Source organism: Hemicordylus capensis, chromosome 5 (genome assembly GCF_027244095.1).
Source record: "Hemicordylus capensis ecotype Gifberg chromosome 5, rHemCap1.1.pri, whole genome shotgun sequence".
Taxonomy (NCBI): Eukaryota; Metazoa; Chordata; class Lepidosauria; order Squamata; family Cordylidae; genus Hemicordylus; species Hemicordylus capensis.
In genome coordinates, this window is record NC_069661.1 from 75,569,936 (window position 1) to 75,593,899 (window position 23,964).

Here is a 23,964-nt window from a genome sequence, read left to right on the forward strand (position 1 = left end):
TTTCCCCCCTGCTTTTCATAGTTAACCGATAACATTTCACAGTGGTTATAAGCAACAAATGTGTGCTACACTAATAAACTAATGTGCAGATGTTTGTCTTGATACAAACACATCCAGGGTGGCAATATCGGGTGAAACCATGAGAGGGGAGAACAGAAAGGAACGTTCATTGATATGTTACGTCTGAATATGTATCATAGATTTTTAGCAAAAAGGTTCTGGTTTACTTCAGTCAGACGGAAGCTTGGCATGACTATCGGTATTCCATCAATGTAGTTTTATAAGCAGTAAAATTAAAAAAACATTTTAAAAGTAGTTCCCATATCTCAACACTTTCCCCACCATTGGCTTCTGGTTAGCACAGCATTGCATGAGCACTCTGCACATGACCAGTGTGGTATAATGAACACATGTTTTAGGGTGGGAGAGGCTGAGTGGAATCAGAGCTATGGGCCTTACCCCCAACCGTTGTGTCTGCAGTCCAGGTAGACTCAGTTAAACTGGTAATCAAAATGGACTGATTGTAAATTATTGATTTAAATCAAAATGTTCCATTATTTAAATGCTTCTTAGATAAAAGTACATACTAATTGACTTCAATAACTATAAAACAAATTTGATTACATGTTTCATTCTGACAATCAGGCCTCTTATCTCTTTGCATGACTTACATTTGCCACACTCTTTTTTTTTACCAAGCAATGGAATTTTTTCATAATAAAAGAATAATATTCTTATCTTGTCTGCATCCATCACAGCTTTTTGTAGAGAGGGTGCTTGTTGGAATAATATAAAGTACTTCTTTCCAGTGTTACTTTAGTTAGCTCTTTCTCCTTTTGTCATAGAACTACTCTGCCTGCCCCCCCCCCCCCGCAAATAATGACTGAGCAGATCAGTATACTCCATGATATGGAAGATAAATGTCCATTTTCTTTGACTGATCTTTACAAATGAAATTAACACTCTTCTGCAATAGTACTGCAATAGTACTGTCAAATTCCCAGTTTTGAGGATTTTTTCCTACTCTGTGTAAGCTTCTAAAGATCATAATGTGACTCTAGGCAACAAAGTGCGCCCAGATGATGAAAATTCACTTATGTGTTGTAGTGGCACAAATTTTACACTCATATTATTGTAAAGTTCTGAGTTTTCCTTTTAAAAAAAAAAGAAGGGGGGGTCCTGAATTCAACCAACCAACCTCAGGTATTCTACAAGTAGGATAGCACACCAGCTAAGCAGGATCTGTTGGGAATTCAGAGTCCTATCCAAAGAGAGGTTGCTGTTCCTATATTAAAGAGAGAACAAAAAGAAATAATTCAGTTATTTGTTTACAGTGGGTTTGAACTCACTTTGGTGTGGTGACTCCCAAGCCCATTTTTTTGTAGTGGTGGTTATTGGGGCTGCTAATTCTCTTCATAGAGTTCAGTCACCCAAGCAAGGCTTAGTTCTGGGTTTAATGAGTAGGAGCAGGTTGTGAGATTGTGCATAGCCTTTTCCCATCCTTCTGTCTTGTGAATTTCCCCAACCCCTTCCGCTTTTACCAATTTTGGTATTCTCTGTGACTGATACTAGGCAAGGTTAAGTGGAATAGGTTACATGACTCAAGTCACTTTGATAACCCATCTATAATCAAAATTTTTATGGTAAATTTAGGGGCATTCTTAGTTACCTGTTTCTGAAAGCTAACCTGCAAATATTTCCATTGCAGTGTGATATAACTGTACTGAGTAAATAATAAAAACTGAAAACTGTTCTTGCTGCATGCAACCCTGCATCCATTTGAATTACTTCGCTAGTTTTTTCCATAAGTGTTTGCAGGACTGTCAGAGCAGCTATTTTCTTTCCATTCAGAGTTATTTGTATCCAGCGTAACAGCATAGTCCAACTCCTTGGTGTTTTCCAGATTACTCACTGCAACAGGTTTGCTAAATGCCCTTTCATATTGCCTGTGTTTCAGCATCGCAGTCACTGTGCTGTCAGCAGGGTGCCATTCATATTTTTGATGCAGGGCCCCCATATCAAGGGAGATGTGGGCTGCCCGTGTGCCCCCCCGGGGTCCAGGGCCGCCCCCCTCCGGGGTCCAGGGAGATGCGGGCCGCGCGCGCGCCGCCCCCCCCGGAGATGCGGGTTGCGCGCGTGTGCCCCCCCGTATCTCAATGCCGTGTGGTGTGGAGGGTTCATTCTGCAGTTCAGAGATTTGTTAATATCTAACGTCCCTCTCCATATAGGAAATTATTTATTTATTGTCTCACGTTCTTGAGCAATTGTGCAATTCCCTTTCTATTTCTTTAATATAGAGGCAATCAAGGGATTGTAGTTTGCACCATGGTGTTCCCCCCTAGTGTCGGTTTTGTGCAAAAGCACCTAGAGCAGGGAAAAATTAAAATAACTTGTCATGTCATTCCTGCACTGCACCCCATTGGCCCATAATGGAGGAGGGGGCACTGAATGCAATTCCATTGGAATATGGACACCCCCTTCCCAGAAAACCTGCTGCAGTAGTGAGCGATTTGAACGGCCACAACCCTGTCATAATGCATTGAAAAACGCTGTGCTCATGGTTTCCAGCTGCTGCCTAATACTGTTACGCTTTGCAACCGGTGCAAATCTCGTAATCTGGGAAACACCCTTGAAAGAAGAGGGCCATTCACCCGTTAGCCCCTGATCTTACACAGCCCAGACCTCCCGTGTGCCGCAAGTAAGCAAGTGCACTAATCTCTGTTAGGTGTGTGAAGAGCAATAGCTATGGATTTTTCAAACGAGTGAGCCAACACACACAATATAGGGAAAGGCAGGGATTTGTTCTGGATTCCTTTTTTCTTCCAAAGATCAAAACTCAGCCATAAACATAGGACCAGGCCCTCCACAATAGATAGCTTTTATTTTTGTATTATTCTATTTTATTCTTGTATTATTGTCCCATCATCAACAGTTGAGACTTGTTCCTACTGCTAGTTCAGAAATGATGACTATACTGTATCCACCTTCTTTCTTGCTTGTTTTGTTTTTGGAAACAGATCTATTGGTTCAAAGACGGGAAGCAAATCTCTAAAAGGAGCGAGCACTACAGGATGCAAAGAGAACCTGATGGGACTTGCTCTCTCCACACCACGGCCTCCACCCTGGATGATGATGGGAATTACACTATCATGGCTGCCAACCCACAGGTAAACCAGATCTTGGCTTCAGAATAAGGATGCTCCTGGGCACACATCTCTGCAAGCATTCACATTTGACTACTAGGTAACTTAATTGACAGATGATGTCATCCTTGAGCAAAGATTTATGACTTCTGTGTTCATATCACACCTAGGGTGGGGCCAGTACCTACTGCCAAGTTTAGAACAAGTTGCTGTAGGATGGGGGTGATATATTGTTTTCCAAGCAACTGGCATTACATCATTGCTTTTAGGCACCCCACATTGAAATGCCTTCTGACTTGGTAAACATGGACCATTCATACAAGCTTTGGGCACCTTTAGAGTAAAATTGCATGTATGAGAAAGATAGGACTGCTTGCTGGCAGTCCACAATGAGCCCCTCTCTCCATAGTAAAACTTACTAGATGCCCTAAGGGTATAAAGGTGTGTTTTTCTGCTCTTATCATGGGTCAATAATGTGGAGCAGGGAAATACACTGTTAGAGGACATCAGACAAAGTCCTTTTTAGTGACTGCCGAGTCTTGCTTCGAGAAGAAGCAGGCATGTCATGCTGTTTGATCAATCACTGTCTGAAAGGTCTTCTAAATCAGTATAGGTTATGATGGCCAAGGTAAACAATCTAATGTAACCTTTCCTTGGTTACGCTTCCTAATAGCCATAGTCTCATTGAAACCTCAAGTCCACAAATGCTGTTCTGTATAAGGAAAGATTTTAGAAGCAAGATCTAAAACTATATCAGGTACAGTGAGCACTGAAATGTAATCCTCAAGAAGGAAAGAGATCCACAGAGCACATAGTATGCAGAGGCAGCCGTCTCTGTTGGAGATTGTTGTCTTGAGACCAATGAGGTGGTGTTACTTTCTAATCAGAACAATTTTCTGCAAGAGTATATATAGTTTAAAGCAACAACAGCCGGTTCGTATGAATACATGCTGGTAAGGGAGGAGAGCTGGTCTTGTGGTAGCAAGCATGACTTGTCCTCTTAGCTAAGCAGGGTCTACCCTAGTTGCATATGAATGGGAGACAAAAAGGGTGAGCACTGTAAGATAAGGGATGGATCTGCTCTGGCAAGAGCATCTAGGTTCCACGTTCCCTCCCTGGCATCTCCAAGACAGGGCTGAGAGAGATTCCTGCCTGCAACCTTGGAGAAGCCGCTACCAGTCTGTGTAGACAAGACTGAGCTAGATGGACCAATGGTCTGACTCAGTATATGGTCACTTCCTATATTCCTTCCTAAGGAAGCCCTTACAAGCCCTTACATGGGAGGAGTGCTGGTCTTGTGGTAGCAAGCATGACTTGTCTCCTTTGCTAAGCAGGGTCTGGCCTGGTTGCATTTGAATGGGAAATTACATGCAAGCACTGTAAGAACTTCCCCTGAGGGGTGGGGCCTCTCTGGGTAAAGAGAGGCCCCTTTCATACTTGCATGCAGAAGGTTCCAAGTTCCCTCCCTGGCAGCATCTCCAAGATAGGGCTGAGAGAGAGACTCCTGCCTGCAACCTTGGAGAAGCCACTGCCAGTCTGTGTAGACAATACTAAGCTAGACGGACCAGTGGTCTGACTCAGTATATGGCAGCTTCCTATGTTCCCTTCTGAGTGCAGTGGGGCTTGGTTCCAAATAAGTGGAGTTTTAGCCCAAGTGTGCTTAACCATACGCCACTTTTCAGGCATCCATTCCTGCAGCTTAGACAACAGTCTCATGGTCTATTGAATGAAGGATTGCAGTATGTCGCAGCAAGGATCTTGCCTCAAAACTGCAAGCAGGATTACATTCAGATAACTAACTCGTTCAGCAAGGTATCCTCTAGAAGAGTGTTGTGGTCTGTTATGATTGTTGCTAGGCTACTTAGCCATAATGGTTCCATTTCAGCAAAGCTCCAGAGCCGTCAATACCTCTTTCTGCACAGTAAGATATAAAACTGGTTTCCACATAAAATTAACAACATGGACATACATTTCCCTGTCTAGACTTCACAGTATAGCTCCCAGTCCATGCCATGGTGCACTTACACTGCAAGAAATTTTAAATAAAGGCCATGAGTACCAAATAATTGCCCACAGGGGAGGAAAAGAGACATAGGAAGCTGCTTTCTACAGAGTCAGACCATTGGTTCATCTAGCTCAGTATTGTCTGTACAAACTGGTAGCGGCTTCTCCAAGCTAGCAGGCAGGAATATCTCTCAGCCCTATCTTGGAGATGCCAGGAGGGAACTTGGAACCTTCTGCATACAAGCATGCAGGTGCTCTTCCCAGAGCAGCCCCATCCCCTAAGGGGAATATCTTATAGTGCTCACACATGTAGTCTCCCATTCAAATGCAAACCAGGGTGGACCCTGCTTAGCAAAGGGGACAATTCATGTTTTCTACCACAAGACCAGCTCTCCTCCAGGCAGGCAGTTGGATCTCTGTATGAGTCTCTGCTGTGACCTTGCTTCCATCTAATCAGCCTCTGCTAGGAGTGTTAGCATTTCTGTGGAGCTGATTGGATGACTCAAACATTCGCGAGTCAAACACAAATACCAAATCTCAGAGGAATCTGGTTATTGTATCTCTACTGCACAACAACCAGCACTCCTCCAGGTTTGCCTCCATTCAGGCAGGAGGCACACCCAGAAGAGCAACTTGCCTAGAAACCCAGGGCACACACCTCTGAGAGGGATTTGGGGGATGGTTCTGGATGGGAGAAAAACCCACTTCTGCCACAGGAGAAGCAAGCAGCAGGGTCAGCCTAGGCTTGGGTTAGACTGAATGTTCCAGTGACCATACCCTCGAAGCGTAAATATAGCGAAGCCTGCAAATTGTCTTGCAAAACTATGCAGTGCTTCTTAAGTGCTTTATATCATTCTTATTTCACTCACTCTAAGACAATCTAGTCAGAGATATGGGCTGTAATCCAGTGATGTTTTCTGTGCATGCATTCCACTAGTACATGTGCTCAAGGTTTTTTGACTTTTCTTCCAAGTAGCAGTCATCCTGCTTGGCACATGATGTTACTTTTAAAACTTTGGGGAGTTACAAAAGTAGATTACAATATGGGCACATAATGGTGTCTGTGCTGTTTTGTGAAGTGTGCATCTGCGCATGCAAATGTGCCTCAGTGGATCACAGCCTGTGAACCTATCAATTGTGTGATACTGTTCCATATTGTTCCATAGAACTTTTTGAGTATTCAAAAGGTTCTATGGTCATCTCATGCATGGTAGTAGCATTAGTCCTTCAGTGTCTATCACCAGGTATCTTTTCATATTTAATAACCAATAGTTACTATAAGTAATAGTTACTATAAGTAACTATTTTATGTTTTATTTAAAACATTCTGCTTTAACTCCCCTTTGGCTATAAGTCAAAGGGTACTTGATTTATGTATTTATTTTGGACAATAGCCAGAGAACTCTGGATGTGAATCTCAGAGTTTATTTTATTATGCAACAAAGAGCATTTGCTTGTTTCATCCAATCGTTTATATTCTCTTGTCACAGTATCATTTCCAAATAAACACAATTATGTTTCCTGGCATTAGCATAGTTCTACTGTGCTTTTAGCAATACATCAGGAAGTGAGGGCAGCAGTGGACTACTGCACAATCTTTTCACACCAGAATACACAGATTCCAACTGTTACAGCAAAGGAATACTTCATAATCCTAAATCATAATGGAATGTTATTTCAGTCCATAGGACCTAAAGCTAGTATTGTATTTTTTGCTTTTTTTTAGTTGGGTATTTGATTCTATAGTAAAGTACATCCTTTTTTGAGAGTAAGATAGGCCTGAACTCGATATATATACTCTTCCAGGTTCAGGCTGCTACTCGTTCAATAGCTGCAGCAATGAAACCTGAAAGCAGGACAGGGAGGCTGATCAAATGGATATCCAGCGTAGTAGGTCTTGACTACAAACTGAGTATTTACCCCTCATCTTCCTCATGTGGGGGGAGAGATAAGAGACGCACATTATATTTAGTAGGCAATATCTTTTTTTGGATTAAAAACCTGAATTCACAATTAAACTTGAAATATGATCCTCAGGCAAACTAGTGAACCCCCATGTGATTCAGCCTATTTCTCTTTTTCTTAATATTGTCATTAGTCAAATTACTCGTCACAGGTGTCCATCTATTCTTGAATTGTTTATGCCTTTTTATATAGTTTCCTGTCTCACTCATGGTAAAAGCACTATCTGGACTCACAGCTGTATTCTGCTGACCATTCCAAACCATTCCATCTTATAGTTCATGAATCATCCCCTCTGAACTCCATATTCTCACAAGGCCATATTCTTAGGACTGATTCATGCATGTAGTTGCAGGTGGGTTGCTGCTTGAGCCATGTGAGCATAACTCGGTGATAAGTTATTTTTATAAGCAGCATCCTCTGTAGTATGGCTGATATTAAACATGCCAACAAACTCCTATGGATTAACATTTCAACATAGCACGGGTATCTATCTGCTTGCTTACTTACCATATTTTTATAAAGCTTTTCCACGCAATTGTTCTCAATGTAATTTGTGGGTTTTTTAAAAAGCTAAAACAATGTAAAAACAAGTGCTAAGAAACGTACATGCATCAATACAAAGCAGCAGCAGCAGTCTGCGGTCTAAGAACCTAACTCCCAAAAGCTTGGTATGCTAAAAATTTTACTTGTCTACTAAAGAAGATGTGGATCTTCCAGAGGGGCACATTTTGTGACTCTGGGGCTATGACTGAGAAAACCCGGTTCTTAGTTGATGACAATTTAGCATCCAAAAAATATGGTACCTGGATTAGGGCTTCACTGGCTGGTCTTGAATCTCAGAACAGTCCATTGTTTTGAATTCCTGGATGAATCTGCAAATATAGAAGCAGCGAGTTTACTCATCTCTTTTTAGTCCTATAAATTTGCCTTAACTAATGTAGAGAGATGAAACATCTGGAATCCTTAGCACTCAGCAGAAACATCACTTAAGAACTCGTTTCCAGGAGCAATAATTTACTTTAATGTGGATGTTTGGTGGTTTAAATTAACCAGTACAAGGAACAGTGGCTTCCATCTCTTGGTCTCCAATTTAAATCACTGTTAGATTGTTCAGTAATCAAACAAGTTAATTCTTTGGAGGCTTATTAAGCAACTAACATGCACCACATCTGAATGGGCATACTTTCACCTCGCAAATATTTCTGTTCACACTTGTCACTGTTGGCTACTCATATTAATGAAGTCATAGGAATGAAGATTCTGTTGCCCCCACATTATTTCACAAGCTGTGTAGAAATATTGGTTTAGTGTTGCGTGTCACAATGTTTATAGCTCACAGAGGGTACTTTTTGCCCCCCTCATCCTTTCCCTGCTGTTCTATGTAGTATTATAGACGTATGATTGGGTCTGGCTAAATTTTATTGCTTTATAGACAGGAGAGGGGAATAGTTTTTAACCACATGGTATGCATTCTCCAATCTTAATGCTTACCTCCAGGATCTTATAAGCTGTAAATGATCAAGCAGGCCAATTTCCCTTTTCTCACTCTATTTTCTTTTCCCCCTGGCTCCAACATTCCACCAACTGCCCTCGGCCATTTCAAGCCGTCTGTCCAACTTCCGGTTCCTTTAGATCCCACCTCTTTTTTTCTTCCCCATCCAAGCTCAGTATTAAGGATGTGATGATGGAGGGCTCTATGGAAGCATCTGTAGGTAGGTTCCTGGCAGTTGGCTACATAGACCAGGTTCCAGGCTCTTCTCTCCAGAGAGAGGAAGCAGAAGGAATTTCAGATGGAGTCGGAGGCTGGCAAGGTGCCAGCCCTTCAAAGCAGTCCCCCTGTTAATCTTTAAAGTTATAGCCTTCCTCCTGAAGCCACTGCTCTGGACAACATGTTTCCTGTGGTCCTGGTGCATTGAGTCCCTGCAGTAATAACTATATTGCCATTTATATCCAGCCTTTGTGGCTATACAGCTTAAGAGTTTTGCAGTGAAGGGGGAAGAAGCAGACGCATTTGTGCTAGCAAACAATAGCTGAGTGCCTGCAAGTTTTTTCTCTGTTTGCACAGCTAGTTTTGTTTGTGTTTGGTGTGACTTTGAAACCCAGACAAATGTAGATTTGTGAGAAGTTTGTTAATGGATAACTAAGCTCTCCATATTTCTTATGTTGTGGGGAAAACATCTTATACTTGAGCATCATTTTTATTATAAGATGGCAGTTGTAGTTTTACTTAACGTAGGCAACATGTTTCCTCAGGAATACTAGACCAGTTCAGGAGTTGTCAGCTTTAATATCAGCAAGCATGCCTCTTCCAACTTGAACCAGCTAAGTTTTAACAGATGAAGCCATGCACCCTTGTCTAAAATTTGCTGTGGGTGCAGAGCTGTTATGTACATAAAGCATCTCATTCATTTCAGTGCAAGAGATAATTCCATGTGTATGTTCCTTTGAATGCATGGAGCTGTATCCAGTCTTTCTTGAAATAAACAGGGCAGTGTGCACACAGTTTGCCTCCATTCTAAAAAAAAAAAAAAAGTAGTTATATGCTCTGGTGCAAGAGAAGGAGCAGTAGAGGAAGCTGAGGAGAAAGTTGCTGCTAACCCTTCTTGGCCTACAGAGCAATGAGTAAACAAAGTGTAGCAAAGCAGCCAAGAATCAAGAATATTCTTTTAAAAATACGTACACATACACAATTTTTGTTGTGTGTACTACTAGGTGAGCACTTCTGCATAGGGGACTATACAGCAGGATTGCACTCATCCTGCAGTTTAATTTACTAACTAGCACTGAATTTACTGGAAGAAGGATTTCATTGTCCTAGCAGAGAAAAATCGTGATTTGAGGGCAGGCAAGTGGGTCCCCTCTAAAAATATGTCCAATTACTTTTTTACTGCACTACAGTACCACCTTAAGTGGGGCAGCGGGGAAATGCTTGACTAACAAGCATAAGGTTGCTGGTTCAAATCTCTGCTGGTATGTTTCCCAGACTCTGAGGAACACCTATATTGGGCAGCAGTGATATAGGAAGATGCTGAAAGGCATCGTCTCGTACTGCGTGGGAGGAGGCAATGGTAAGCCCCTCCTGTATTCTACCAAAGAAAACCACAGGGCTCTGTGGGCACCAGGAGTTGAAATCGACTTGACGGCACACTTACCTTACTTTACAGAATAATCTAGAAAGGGCTTTGATATTGCTGCTCTTTTATAAAGTTGTACAATCAATAGTTCCACTTCAAAAGTGTTCTTTACTGCAGGTTAACTGCAGCAGAGAACAATAAACAGATTTGCACCCGCAACTGCTTTTCTCCTGGTGTCCTCCATGTAGTCATACATGTGATTGTGCTGAGTAATTGTAACCTATATTTAAAATGTAAACTTAAAGCCCGTTTGACTGTTAAAATGAAAAGCTTTACTTGTTCCTGTACTAGAAGTGATCTTTATAATAATGTTGTCTTGAATTGTAGCAGCAAACCTAGGACCTACAGATCTCAATGTGCATGAGATTTTAATAGTAAATCATAGGATACAATAACACAACAAAGTTATGCACCGAAGATGTCCCACTGAAATGAGTGGGACAGCATAGATGTAACTGGGGATTTGTTTTCAGAGTTTACACAGTCACTGCTTCATATGATGTATATTGTCATTCCATCACAGAGTGGCCTGGCATGGCAGTGTTTCTACACTGATGATTACAGTGGCAATACCTGCCCACTGGTGTTTGGTTCCAAGCTTGTCTGCAGACTGCGGCATGCTGCCACCAGTGATGGAGATATGCTATGGTTGCTAGGCCTGGCATCAGGGTTTGGCATTGGAGCTCTGCTGATTCCGGGAGTCTCCTGGACTTGCTTCTATACAGTCCTTGCTCCTGCCTGCTTTATGGCTCTCTCCAAGTGGTTGAACAACCATGGGAACAGGGAGAAGTGGGAGTCATTGCTACGCGACTTGCCCTCTCGCTTTGGGTAGTAGTGTTGATTTTCCCCAGAAAGAGTGGGGAAGTGAGTGGACAACAGTAGTATGTGGGGTCCACTGAAGTAATCTTGTCCAAGGGACAGCCAAAACCTGCACCTATCACTAGCGGTAGCTATATACCCTGCTATGTATCTTGCACTTTCTTTCCATCATCAGGGGTGGGCAGTCCCCCCCCCCACCAAGGCCTGCTGCCTCTTTAGGAACATTGGAAGCTGTCATATACTGAGTCAGACCATAGGTCTATCTAGCTCAATATTGTCTTCACAGACTGGCAGCAGCTTCTCCAAGTTTGCAGGCAGGAATCTCTCTCAGCCTATCTTGGAGATGCCAGGGAAGGAACTTGGAACCTTCTGCTCTTCCCAGAGTGGCTCCATCCCCTAAGGGGAATATCTTACAATGCTCACACTTCTAGTCTCCCATTCATATGCAACCAGGGTGGACCCTGCTTAGCTGCCAGTCTGAGAAGTCTATACTGAGCTAGATAGACCAATGGTCTGACTCAGTATATGGCAGCTTCCCCTGTTCCTAAGGGGACAAGTCATGCTTGCTACCACAAGACCTCCTCTCCTCTTTGCAGACCTCCCTTCAGCTGAAGGACATACAGACATTCCTGCTATGCAAGTTGTAGTCAGAACATCATGGATGTACTGTACACACATTGCAATAAACAACATCTCAATGTTTTATCAGAAACACACTGAATAAAAGTGTGTGACTAGCAAAGGTTAATATTTGGTAGTCTTAATCATTATGACACTTATTCTGTGTAACTGTCAAACAGTGTAATATTTTCAATTTTTTTAAATGATTGATAGGGCAGGGTGAGCTGCACTGGAAGGATGATGGTCCAAGCTGTCAACCAGAGAGGACGTAGTCCTCGGACACCCCCTAGCCAGCCTCATATCAGAAGGTACCATAGTTGTTCATTTTTTCTCAAACTTTGTACTTGTTCTTTGTAACTTCAAGACAGCTATCTTGTTTGTTTCCCATAAAGTTTGCTTTGCCAGTATTCCTGACCCAGTGAACCATTCATCACAGGAAATTCTCTGATTAGCTGGATCTCTCTTGCATACTTATACAGTGCTGAAAAGCTTGTATAACCCCATCCTGAATCTAGTTGCTACTGAACTGTAGCACAGTTCAGGATAACTGTGCTACAGCATAAAACAGTAACAATAGAAACGATTAAAAATGTGAACGCGAGAGACCTCAAGGAAAATTCAATGTTCCATAGAATACTGCTTTAAATAATTGAAAACTGCTGTTAAAACTGAGATTAGCTGTTTGGTCTTGACAGTAATGGCACTCTTTAGTTCTCTCTCAATGTTTATGGCCTTTGAATATTTTGTACTTTAGGATCCATTTTGCAGTGTTTCTTGGGACTGATTCAGTCTTTATTCAGCAGTTGAGTTCTACTGGTGTGTTCCATTGTAAACACAACATTCATACTTTGTATTAAACACTGGTAGGACTTGGCTGCTTTGTAGAGTGTGAAGTCCATCTTGCCCTGGAATGCACTAGACAGAATATTCAGGTGCTGCCTTTCCTCCCACCTACAACTAGCTGAAGTTTCAGCATATGAAACTTGAGGAAAAATTGCGGTATGGGAATCTGCAGTGTAAAAAATTTAAAAAAAAAAAAGTTTTTTTACCTAGTAAGAATCTTGGTATGCAGTCAAATCTTTTAGAACAGTAGTGGGTTTGTGCAATGAAAACTAGTTATTGTGTGTGGGAATGTTTTCAGATAGTACTTAAACTGAAAATGTAGATGGTTGTGATAAAAGAAGGGGGCAAAGAGAGACAAGAGGGGCAGGGGAAAGTGAAGATAAATAGTAACGAGCGCAATCCAGCCAAGGTTAATCATTTTTCAGTTCCATCCTTTTTCAGTGGAACAGTTAATGCTTAGATCTCTCTCACTGAAATTAGTTTAACCTAATAACTTTGGTAAGATTGTGCCTGTTTATTTCCCAAGCTACATTACATACACTTCTTTTTTTTTTTAAGATAATGAGAGATCTGCATAGCTGGCCCATTCCATAGAGTGTTTCTTCTTTGGAATATATTCAAAATTAATTGAAACATAGTGGTTTTTCTAACATCTGGCACTTCATAGGTTTTGAAGCTTCTGTCAGCACGGTGTTAGAGCTGTGGTATAATAGAGCAAACTTTATGTGACTCGTATTTGGGGGAGCTTCAATTTAAATTCATATTCTTTATATTCTTTAAATTTATATTCTTTAAATTTATATTCTAAATTTATAAATTTAGACACACAAAGGTTGCCTTTGTTCTCCCACATCTTACTTAGCTTCTTACTCATTTTATTGATTTCTTGAATTGATACTAATCAGTTCTCCCAGTTCTGCTAAAAAAAATGAGAACTTGTTTAAGATGCAGAAGTAAATCCCACTAATCTTAATCTAGTTCAAATTCTAGTTTGACTTTAATGGAACTTCAGGAGGTAGTGTTGCAATTGTGCAATGTAAATGACAAGAACAACATGAAATGTCCCGGTCTGTGGTGAGTCCTATGAGCCAGTCCAGGACAATGTGCTGATACACAGTGCAGGTCATCATTGCTATCCTAGGAACAATAAACAATCTGTCACCCTAAGGAGATACAGCATAGCAACACTGTGCAGGGCTGATACATGGGGGGAAAACATGACATGGTATTATAGGGAGTTGGGGAGTGACCCACCTCTTTGGGATTCTACAAACGTTCTAGGTATCTCAGACTAATCCCTCATACCCAACAAACAGATAGCAACCTGTCCCAGTGTCATTGCAACTGACAATCAGCATATAGAAGGTACATTTGCCTTGATAACCACTGTCAGACTGTAACAACTGTGTCAGACTGAGCCACAATGGATAGGTGTGGAGTGTGTGGTTGTGATTACATTTGTACATTCTACATAATTACTCAAATGGGTAGTGCAGAACCTGAGAAAATGAGTGTATTTTGTATGTTCTGTTTAGACCTCGATCTCGATCACGGGACAGTGGAGATGAAAATGAACCAATCCAGGAACGCTTCTTCCGACCTCATTTCCTACAGGCCCCAGGGGATCTGATAGTTCAAGAAGGAAAACTTTGCAGAATGGACTGCAAGGTACATTTTCAGTTTAATTTTAACCTCTGAATAGAAGTCACCTTCAATTGGATTTTACAGTTACTTAATATCTATTTTGTCAAGTATATGGTGGTGTGGGAGTGATTTGGAATGTCAAAAGGTTAAGTCCAAAGAATAGATATGGACAAATGCCATATTTTCACTTTAAATCTTTGACACTGTTGCTTGCATATCAAATGAGTCCATAAAAATTGTGTTGCCCATTGGTTACTGAGCTGATTGCTGAAATGAATCGGATCACTTCATATACATACAGGCTGACTCCCAACTAAACATAGTACAGTTCCAGAAACAGGATTCATAGACAAAGTATGTGCTCCCTCTAGTGACTCTGAAGCAGTATCTCTCCAAAATAGTGCCTGAATTACTAGAGGGGGAAAGACTAAGTCAATGAAAGCAGCAGAACATGTCTCAAAGAAACTCTCAAGCACAGTGTAGCTCAGATGTTGACTAACTTAATCTTTTGTGTCCCCCAAACACACAAAAACTCACTTTTCAGTTGAAGTATCCAATACATACAATAATCTTTTCAATAACTTTTTGAAATGTGTTGGCTGGCTTTCATTCCTTCCTTCACTATTTGAATATTAACAGCATCAATACAGGTTGTTGGGGGTTTTAATAGAGAATTTCTTACTCAGTTGAACAAACTTTAATGAATAGAAACTTTCCCTTGTTTGATTATGCCAACTGATATATTATTTAACATGCCCTTTATCTTGTTTGACATGCCAAATAAAATATGTTCATTTTCCATCCATTTGGAAATTGACTTTTGATTAATGAATTTAGCCTCTCAAGGTATACTCAGGATGGGCAAGATAAACATCTAAAGTAAATAAATGCCTAGAGGTAGTCCAACAGCCCTCTCTTATGCTTCCTTTTGAAACTAACATGTTGTCGGCCTCCAGTGTTGGCACGGTGCCAGATTTGTGACATTATGTTAGCATAACTTGTTAGATCATTCCATTTAAGCAAATTCTAGGACTGGACTGTAAGTCACTCACCTGAACAACAGCAAACTGATGCAAAAGCAAGTTCTCTTGTGGAACATATCTGCACAAGAATAAAGAAAAACATGTGCAACACATACTGTAAATTTATAGCAAGATTTAATCTCCATTCCCTTTAACTCATTCAGTCTTTTTTAAATGTTACAAAGGTTGGAAAAAAAACACTATCCCATTGAAGGGAGTTCAAGTAACAGAATTAAGTAACTCCGAATTCTACATGTCTGCTTCTGAAACTCTCCTGGGCTCTTCATGGCAGCTTTTCTAAACATTAACTGCTTTGATGAGACACACCTTTCAACAAGCTGCAGTTGGTTGAAAGCATTTTGAAAATGCAGATTAGTAAATGATGAGTAGTACATAGCTGGAAGGAAATTTGGGATTCAACAACATAAGTCTTTAAAAGGAAAAATTATAGTACTTGGCTCCATTCCGTTGTCATAGAGAAAAGAATTCATCTTGTTATTAATGGATCGCAGAACACTAAGATGATGATGGATGGCACATAACATCTTTCCACATTGTGTGTTGCAATATATAAATGCTATTATGGAATTTTTAACTAGAACTGTGCCTCATCATCCAATTCTAGTAGTGCTGCAAAATCTATAACTGAAAGGGTGATGATGAACCTTGGTCCATTTATGATCTTTTGATGCACCAGAATCCAATGTGCTGAGACAAATGCCAATATATTTTCTGTAGTCTCTTCTATGCTCTCATCTCACTGAAATCCCTTGTGTTCTGTTGTTTAAGGTCAGTGGCTTACCAACTCCAGATATCAGCTGGCAACTCAATGGAAGATTAATACGTTCTGATAGCTCCCACAAAATGCTGGTACGAGAAAATGGTGTACACTCCCTAATCATAGAGCCTGTCACAGCAAGGGATGCTGGCATCTACACGTGTGTTGCCACCAATCGAGCTGGTCAAAACACATTCAGCCTGGAACTGATTGTTGCAGGTAACCTTGCCATGGAGAACTCCTACATTGCTATACAAAAATGAGTCATTTATTCTGAGGATGCTGTGCTACCTGAGGATTGTAAGATGGGGCCGCATTGCTCTTTTTGAAGGCAACATGACTCCTTGACAATGGGCAGCATCCAGAGTTGGTCATGAATAAGTCCCAATTGAAATTAATGGGACTTAAGTTAGTCATGACTAGCTTGTCTCATTGAGTTCAGTGGTGCTTAGTCATGACTAACTCATTTGGATGCTGCCTAATTATTCCTTTTCCCAATCAGGTTTTTAGGGTTTGGGAATAATCAGTACTACTTTTTTGTTTTAATTCTTTGTGAATACTAACTTGCTCATAGTATTCAGGAAAAATACAATCATAATTAGAATGTATATGGTGCTTTTTATAAGTGCTCAATATACTTTGTATAAAATATTTTAGTACCTTAATGTCATATAATTTATTTTAGTACTTTTATATTAATAATCCCATATTATGGGAGACTTAAGTGCTCCTTTAAGATCACTGATCTAAAAGGTAGGGAGTTCACTACTCAGTGGTAGAGCTTTGTATGCAGAGGTTGCCAGGTTCAGTCCCTGACATTTCCAGGTAGGGCTGAGGGAGAACCCTGCCTGTACCCCAAGAGAGATACTGCCCATCAGAGAGGACAGTACTAAGCCTGATGGACCAATGATCTGACTCTGTATAACGCAGTTTTGTATGTTCTTGTTCAGATGGTGACTTGCCCAAGTATACCAAGGGAATTAATGACTGAGCTGGTTTTTTACACAAGGACCTCCAGCAGACATCACCTTTTTCTAATAATATCTTTTGTTTAGTTATTTAATTTGTATCCTACTTTCCTTCCATGCTAGAACTCAAGGCAGCACTTTTGCTGCTCCCTCGTGGTCATGCATGCAGGCACTGGTCAGACCTAGACCTGCTTAACTTCAGCAACGCTTCTGTCTGATGTGCCTTCATACCAGAGCCTGGGAAACCAGCTCTCAAATAAGACCAAACTGAGGTGTCTTGTGAGAAAAATGCTCACATGTGTAATTATACATGTATCTTTTGTATAATTTGGAAGAAAGGACTGTGCGTGAGTAAACCACCTCTGCACCTATCTCCACCCCCCACCCCAAGTATTAAAATGCATATAGGACGTTCTTGAACAGGATAATATATGGAGCTGCCTTATATCATTGATCCATTTAGCCCAGTGTTGTTTACTCTGACTGCAATCAGCTCTCCAGGGTGAGATTCAGCTCTCCTGGGATTCTTTTCATGGAGGATGTCAAGAATTGGAGACCTTCTCCATGCCAGGCTGTGCTGCATCACTGAACTATGGCCCCTCCCTATTATTGCGTATTCCAAATGTGGTGAATTGGTCATCTGAATTCAATTCACAGTCGTTAAAATTGTAGCGATGAGTTTGCTCAGCGCAACAACTGAAGGACAGGGTTTGACTACGAGGACCTTTAAACATTACTCTGTCTGCATGGGAGATACATCAGTAGAGTAGCATTTAAGTGATCCACCCAGTAGGGAGGGACAGAGATGCAATGGAATTTCCATGAGGGAGACCCATGATATTGGCATTGGCCCATGTGATTGAGTATGTTGTCATTTTTCTGTAAATACTGTATTCAAGGTGACAGCAGGTACTAATTGAAATGGTACCCCAGATGTGTGGGAGCTACACATTTAAAAGGCCTCTTAGCATGTGAAGAGAAAATTACAGTATGTAAGTCAAGGAATTACTTGAGTCCCTGGTTTTCAGGGGTAAAGGAGAGAGATAAGAACCTGGCCAGCTCTCCTAGTGAAACCAATGAGACTGGATTGTGTTTAACTTTGCCTGGGTGGTGCTTTGTATTGTCTTCTGAAGTACAAAGACAAGACGATACAAAGGTGCTGTTCCAGGCAGAGGATGGCATTGGGCCTCCGCCTGGAACAGCACCTTGGAAAAGCAGCAAGTGGAGGGGACATTAACTTTCTATTGCCATCATATGTCACATGCTCCTGTTGCTCAGGTGCAACATGAAATAAATATGAAATCTTCATTACTGTGGGGGGAAAACCACTACTTGTTTCTCTTTTTGCAATAGCAAAAGAAGCACACAAGCCACCTGTATTTGTAGAGAAGCTTCAGAATACTGGAGTAGCTGAGGGGTATCCTGTGCGACTGGAATGCCGGGTTTTAGGTGTGCCACACCCTCAGATTTTCTGGAAGAAAGAGAATGAATCACTCACATATAACACTGAGAGACTGAGGTTAGATTAACTTGCTGTTTTATTTCTGATTAATAGTAAACTATGTTTATTAATGAATGCATCTTACCCAACTGTCTTTTTATACTAGATTTGAAAAATAATATTTCATTGTAAAAATGCGAAACTGAAATGAACTGAATTATTTATGCATATTAACCTCAGCAGGAGCTATGGAAACTTTTACTGAAGAGTATAAACAATTTTCATTTAAGTTTACATAGGATATTAGTCCAAATAAAGAACTCAAGCACTAGCTTCTTATTGTCTCATTTAACATCCTTATTCTGATGACACCATTAAAGGTAGCTGTCTCACCTTCTCGATTGACTTCTCTTTCAGCATGCACCAGGATAACCATGGTTACATTTGCCTGCTTGTTCAAGGAGCAACAAAAGAAGATGCTGGTTGGTACACTGTATCAGCTAAGAATGAAGCCGGTATTGTGTCCTGCACAGCAAGATTGGATGTCTATAGTAAGTTATTCTTTGGATTGCTTCAGGTGTTGGGTTAATTGGCTCAAATGTCTCGCTGATCTCTGATGCAACAACCATTTTCGACCCAGCTTTGTCTCTCTCGATAAAGCCTGTAAACTTGCAGTCCCCTCTTGGACTGTTTTGACCCCTGGAGGAATTCCATTGTTTGGCCTCTTCCCACTTTTCTGTGGGAATATCTACATATATTTCCATCCACAGTGGGGGCGGGAGAATGCCTGCACTTATGTTTTGCATTGCATTTACTTTTCCTGGATGCAGAAATGAGGAAACTGGGGTCAGTTCTTCTGGCTTGTTGCAACCAGACTTGGGAGGTCTGCCTGTGAAAGAGGCTCCCTCAGGGCCATTTCACACATGGTATTTTTTACGTGCTCATCCAACAAATGTAAGGTGATGAGACAAACATGTTTAGAAATGCATGTTTGTCTCCATTCCATTGCACTTATTGGCTCCAGCTCCCTTGAAGTGTACATCCAATTGCAAACCCAAGTTTGTTGCCAGGTAACATGTGGACAGGCCTGTGGAGTGTTAAACTGATGAAGGTGAATGTCCTATATTCAGGGGGAAAGGTCGTCTGAAACAGAGCATTAAAAAGATAAGATGTGGGATGCAGAGAGATCTGTGGGACTGGAAAAGTGAAAATAGAGAGGAGTAACTGAGAGCAGATTCAGAGAGACCAGAGTTAATACAGAGAGCATAAAAGGGTGTGGCAGGGGGAGGCAAGGAACTTCTAAGAATGATCTTTGAACCACTAGCCATGGATGCAAAAGAAAAGGCTCTGATAACTGTCACAATCTATTGATGGCTGACCTGCTAATGAAGCTGGGCAAGGTAACCACCTTCAGCAGTGGATTGTTGGAGGTAGAGAATTAGCTGCTTACTGCTTCCATCAGTGCCCCAGAACTGGGCTTCCTCCCCACCCCCTCGGATGGGGCAGCTCTTTCCTCCTTTACCTTTCTTGGAGCACTGGAACCAGCACTGCTGCTCTCCTTTTCCACTCCCACCTTCCAGTATTTTCAGAAACAAGAGGCAGTGTGGAGGAGAGGGCTGGGCTACAACAGCATCCTTTTCTCTGCTTCCACACTTCATTTTGTCCCTTCCCCTCTGGCTTTTGAAAAGGGTAGAGGAAGAGTGCTGGGTGGGTGGGCAGGCGGGTGGGGAGGAACAGCAGCTGTCACACTGGAATGAGAGAGGGGAAGAATGGCACCGTCTGCACATCACCATGGAAGACAGAGGGAAAGAGCTGGAGTGTGTGTGTCGGGCAGGGGGGAGAGCAGGTATGTATGCCACCAGCTTGGGAGAAGAAGGCTGGGCAGAGCAGCTATTGTAGCATGCTTTGAAGGAAAGGAAAATGCCTTTTTTCCTTTTGGGTAAACAACCAAACTTAGTTTAGAATTAATGGAGAAATACCTTAGTAAGGAAACTTCTAATATACTCCCAAGTGACTAATGCTGAGAAGATCCTACATTTCCAGCAAAAACAACTGCATGTCTCATGATATCTCAAGTTAAACATTATCCCAACTAGGAATTCATCTGCAAGATGGCTTAGGGAGGAGAGCTGGTCTTGTGGTAGCAAACATGAACTGTCCCCTTTGCTAAGCATGGTCCACCCTGGTTTGCATTTGAATTGGAGACTACATGTGTGAGCACTATAAGATATTCCCCTCAGGAGATGGGGCCATTCTGGGAAGAATACGGTTCCAAGTTTCCTCCCTGGCATCTCCAAGATAGGGCTGAGAGAGACCCCTGCCTGTAGCCTTGGAGAAGCCACTGCCACTCTGTGTAGACAATACTGAGCTAGATGGACAAATGGTCTGACTTGGTATAGGGCAGCTTCCTATGTTCTTATGGCTGGGGTGCAAGGAATCTTTAAGAATCTGTCTTGTATAGGTAAAAATTCACAGTGGTTCAAAACTGTAGGTTCAATTGCAGTAGGTGTACTCTGCTACAAAGAACATAAAGCCACTATTTACCATGCAGCAGACTACTTATACGGTAGCTGAACATTCTGGACAGCATTAAAAGAAATAAGCAATAAAAGTTGTCTTCTCAGACGCACTGAGGAGGTGTCTCTTTCTTTTTCTTGGTTTGGTGCTCCCTGTTTTGTGTCCACCCAAACTCCTCCCACTCAGTACTCCCAAATTCCTCCCACCCAATACTTACCAGAGACACAGGAAACAAGAAAAATTATTTTTCTTATCCCTGTCGCTGCTAGAGGTGGGACACCAGCATCTTTGGCACCAGCTTCACTTTTAAAAGGACTTCATGAAGAGCACTGAGTCTCCCCACCACCACCACCCCATAGCCCTGGGAAAGGTGCAGGGAATTTTAATTTTTTGCCATTGCAGCAGTCCCTGAAAAAAATAGCATCCCCAAGAGACCCTACATTTTTTACCAGAACTGCAAGAAGGAAAAGGCAGAGGGGACTCTCTTCTGGGAGTCCTATTAAAAGTAAAGCTGCTAAAGATTCTGCTCCCCTGCTTCTGAGAACAACAGAGCTATTAAAGAGAATGTCTCTTGTATCACCAATAAATACAGGGGGGAATTCTGGTAAATTTGGGGCACAGTTTGATCTAAGCCCCTGTGTTCTTACAGCCCTAATGCATATCTGTTTGCATCAGTTTAACAGTTTTCCTGGATCTAGATGAGTATATTAATTGAAGAGAGGGGTGATTTCCCAAAGGGAATATAATGCACTTGTCATTTTATAGCTGCTGGTGTGTTATAATGCTTGCGTTAACATTAATGCACTAACTGCTCTTTTTCTTTCTCTAGCTCAATGGCAACAACAATCCCAGACCACTAAGCCAAAGAAGGTGCGTCCCTCAGCTAGTAGATATGCAGCACTTTCTGACCAAGGACTAGACATCAAAGCTGCATTTCAGCCAGAAGCAAACCCAGGCCATCTGACACTGCAGTCTGGATTGGTAGAAAGTGATGATCTGTAAATCTTAGCTCAGGTCTACCATTTTCTTTCAAAGTGAAAACACTGAAAGCCATTGTCTTGACCAATGATAATGTATGCCACTTTACATGAAAGGCAGAAAACTTTTATGTGCAAAAGATAAACAACACCTTAATCATGTATTTTTTGCTCATGATACCAAATTAGAGTAGGTAGTGATTATTCAATAGAAATGTACAGCCTCTCTCTCTCTCTCACTCACACACACACACCACCTTCACTATTAACAGTCTTTTATTACTATGTGGGTAGTATTGTTTTGAATAATCCTATTCACCAGTGCCAAATGCTGGAATGAATGAGATTGTTCAAAGGCAAGCACAGTGCAGAACATATCACTAAGTGCCTTTGCAAGTTGTAGGTGCTATAACACATCATAATGACATTTTATTGGGCTACAACATAACTGTAAATGTATCAGGAATGCATTCTGATGACAGTGAAAATGTGCAATATTGAAGGAATAAAACAAGATAAGAAAAGGAAGATATCTAAATGAAATGCATCTCTATAAATGGCTTTCTGTTCTCAAAAGAACAACTTGCCTTAAATGTTCTTAGTATGGGCAAAGAAGTTTCACATGTGAAGGCTTCATTTTGACTTGTGCCATCTGAGAGGTGGCTAACTTATATTAAAAAAAATACTGCCAGGCTAACACAGTCATGAAATAATTTAAAAATATGGATGTTGTGATAGGATTGTTTTACAGTGTTAGATGTGTAAAAGTGGATGGGACAGGGTGAAAGGCCAGACCTTTCTCAGAGAATGAAAATACATAAGGAAATATTGCAATTCATGTCTCTGAAATTCCATGGTTACCTGAATGCTAGGACTTTTTTTATACTGGACACTTGACTGACAAGAAGCTTTGTGACACAAGTGAGGATTATTAGGAGTATAGAGTAAGTGGGAAAGGAGTGAGTCTGCAATATAGGGTTAAGTGATAAGCACACACCATAGAGAATAGATTAGTAGATATGGGGAATGCAGAATAATAAGCAAATGGTGTTACATTTTAAACACTGCATGCATGTGTACTAGAAGTTACATTTTTGTGTTCTTGCCTACTGCAGCATGACACAACAACCCTGCCAATAGCAGGAACCTTATGAAGAAGGTAAAGACAAATCTTCACAATGTAAACCAGTTCTGCATCTATCTAGACTCCACTCCGATTGCATTAAGCAATTTGGATTCAAAATCAATTAATTTTAATTGGGAGGGAGTAGAAGAATGTTTCAAGTGGATCTGGCAGGAAAATGAGTTTTTAATGGTACAAGAGTACTTTGCGATAAAAGGACAACACTGTATTCCTTATATGAAGCACGCTTATAGTACTTTATTTATAATTAAAAGTGTTGAAATCTTTTATCTCAACTCAGTTATTCAAGTGCAGTACTTTTTTAAAAAAAAGTTTTGTATTATGTACCACGCCATATATTTTGCATTACTGCTATATGTGTATTGCTTTGCACCTCATTGTTAAGTACACAAACCAGGTTTTAGTGACTAATACAAGTTTTTAGCACAAAAGATAGTTATTATCCTATGCAAACTGCTGCAAGTGGTTACAACCAGTTATAGGAAATTCATACATATTTGTACTGTCATACAAAATTCCTCTTCTGTTTTCTTCTAGCCAAGTTACATTGCATCATCCACTTTCCAGATTCTTCTCAAATGTGACTTGCTAATTGACTATTTTTTAGCTTCACTAGTAGCATTTTGCTTCTTTTTATTTGTATTTATAAAAAATGTACAATCATATTACTTTGGATTGTTGTGCTGATATGTGGGTTTAACATCAATAAATATTATACAAATCAATTACTTTGTGTTTTTCTGGGTAAAGAGTATTGAAGCTTTAACAAGCACACAGGTTTACATGCTGCGCAGGGTTCCCACAAAACCTAACTGCAGAGGGCCTATGTTGCCTCTGTCTGTCCCAGACCTGCATGCACGCTGCTGGAGGGACTTCGTGGCTGCTAAATATAGCATCACACAGAAGTTATCATCTCCCATTATGAATAATAGAAAATTATGCTA

At 41.0% G+C, this 23,964-nt stretch overlaps 2 protein-coding genes across 19 annotated transcripts in view; one reads left to right on the plus strand and one right to left on the minus strand.

Moving 5' to 3' along the window:
* PALLD (palladin, cytoskeletal associated protein) overlaps positions 1-23,745 on the plus strand; it is a 329,355-nt gene extending 305,610 nt beyond the window's left edge. For all 10 annotated transcript variants that reach the window (XM_053257735.1, XM_053257738.1, XM_053257736.1 and 7 more), the window contains 7 exons: positions 3,018-3,167; positions 11,900-11,994; positions 14,065-14,197; positions 15,985-16,192; positions 18,295-18,460; positions 18,800-18,933; positions 21,729-23,745. In XM_053257735.1, coding sequence (XP_053113710.1) covers positions 3,018-3,167; positions 11,900-11,994; positions 14,065-14,197; positions 15,985-16,192; positions 18,295-18,460; positions 18,800-18,933; positions 21,729-21,901 — 1,059 coding nt within the window. In that variant the 3' untranslated portion in view covers positions 21,902-23,745. The remainder of the gene's footprint in view (positions 1-3,017; positions 3,168-11,899; positions 11,995-14,064; positions 14,198-15,984; positions 16,193-18,294; positions 18,461-18,799; positions 18,934-21,728) is intronic.
* The window catches only part of CBR4 (carbonyl reductase 4), a 34,931-nt gene continuing 19,995 nt past the window's right edge, over positions 9,029-23,964 (minus strand). For 2 of the 9 annotated variants that reach the window (XR_008309027.1, XR_008309028.1), the window contains exons 8-10: positions 18,316-18,412; positions 15,226-15,274; positions 9,035-9,627 (exon numbers count right to left, since the gene is read on the minus strand). Coding sequence is in view for 1 of the 9 variants with exons in the window: in XM_053257747.1 (XP_053113722.1) it covers positions 18,387-18,412 (26 nt within the window). In the remaining 8 variants the exon portion in view is untranslated. Of the gene's footprint in view, positions 9,628-15,225; positions 15,275-15,313; positions 18,413-23,964 lie in introns of those variants that run through there. The other 7 variants (XM_053257746.1, XM_053257747.1, XR_008309031.1 and 4 more) reach the window with 6 other exon arrangements.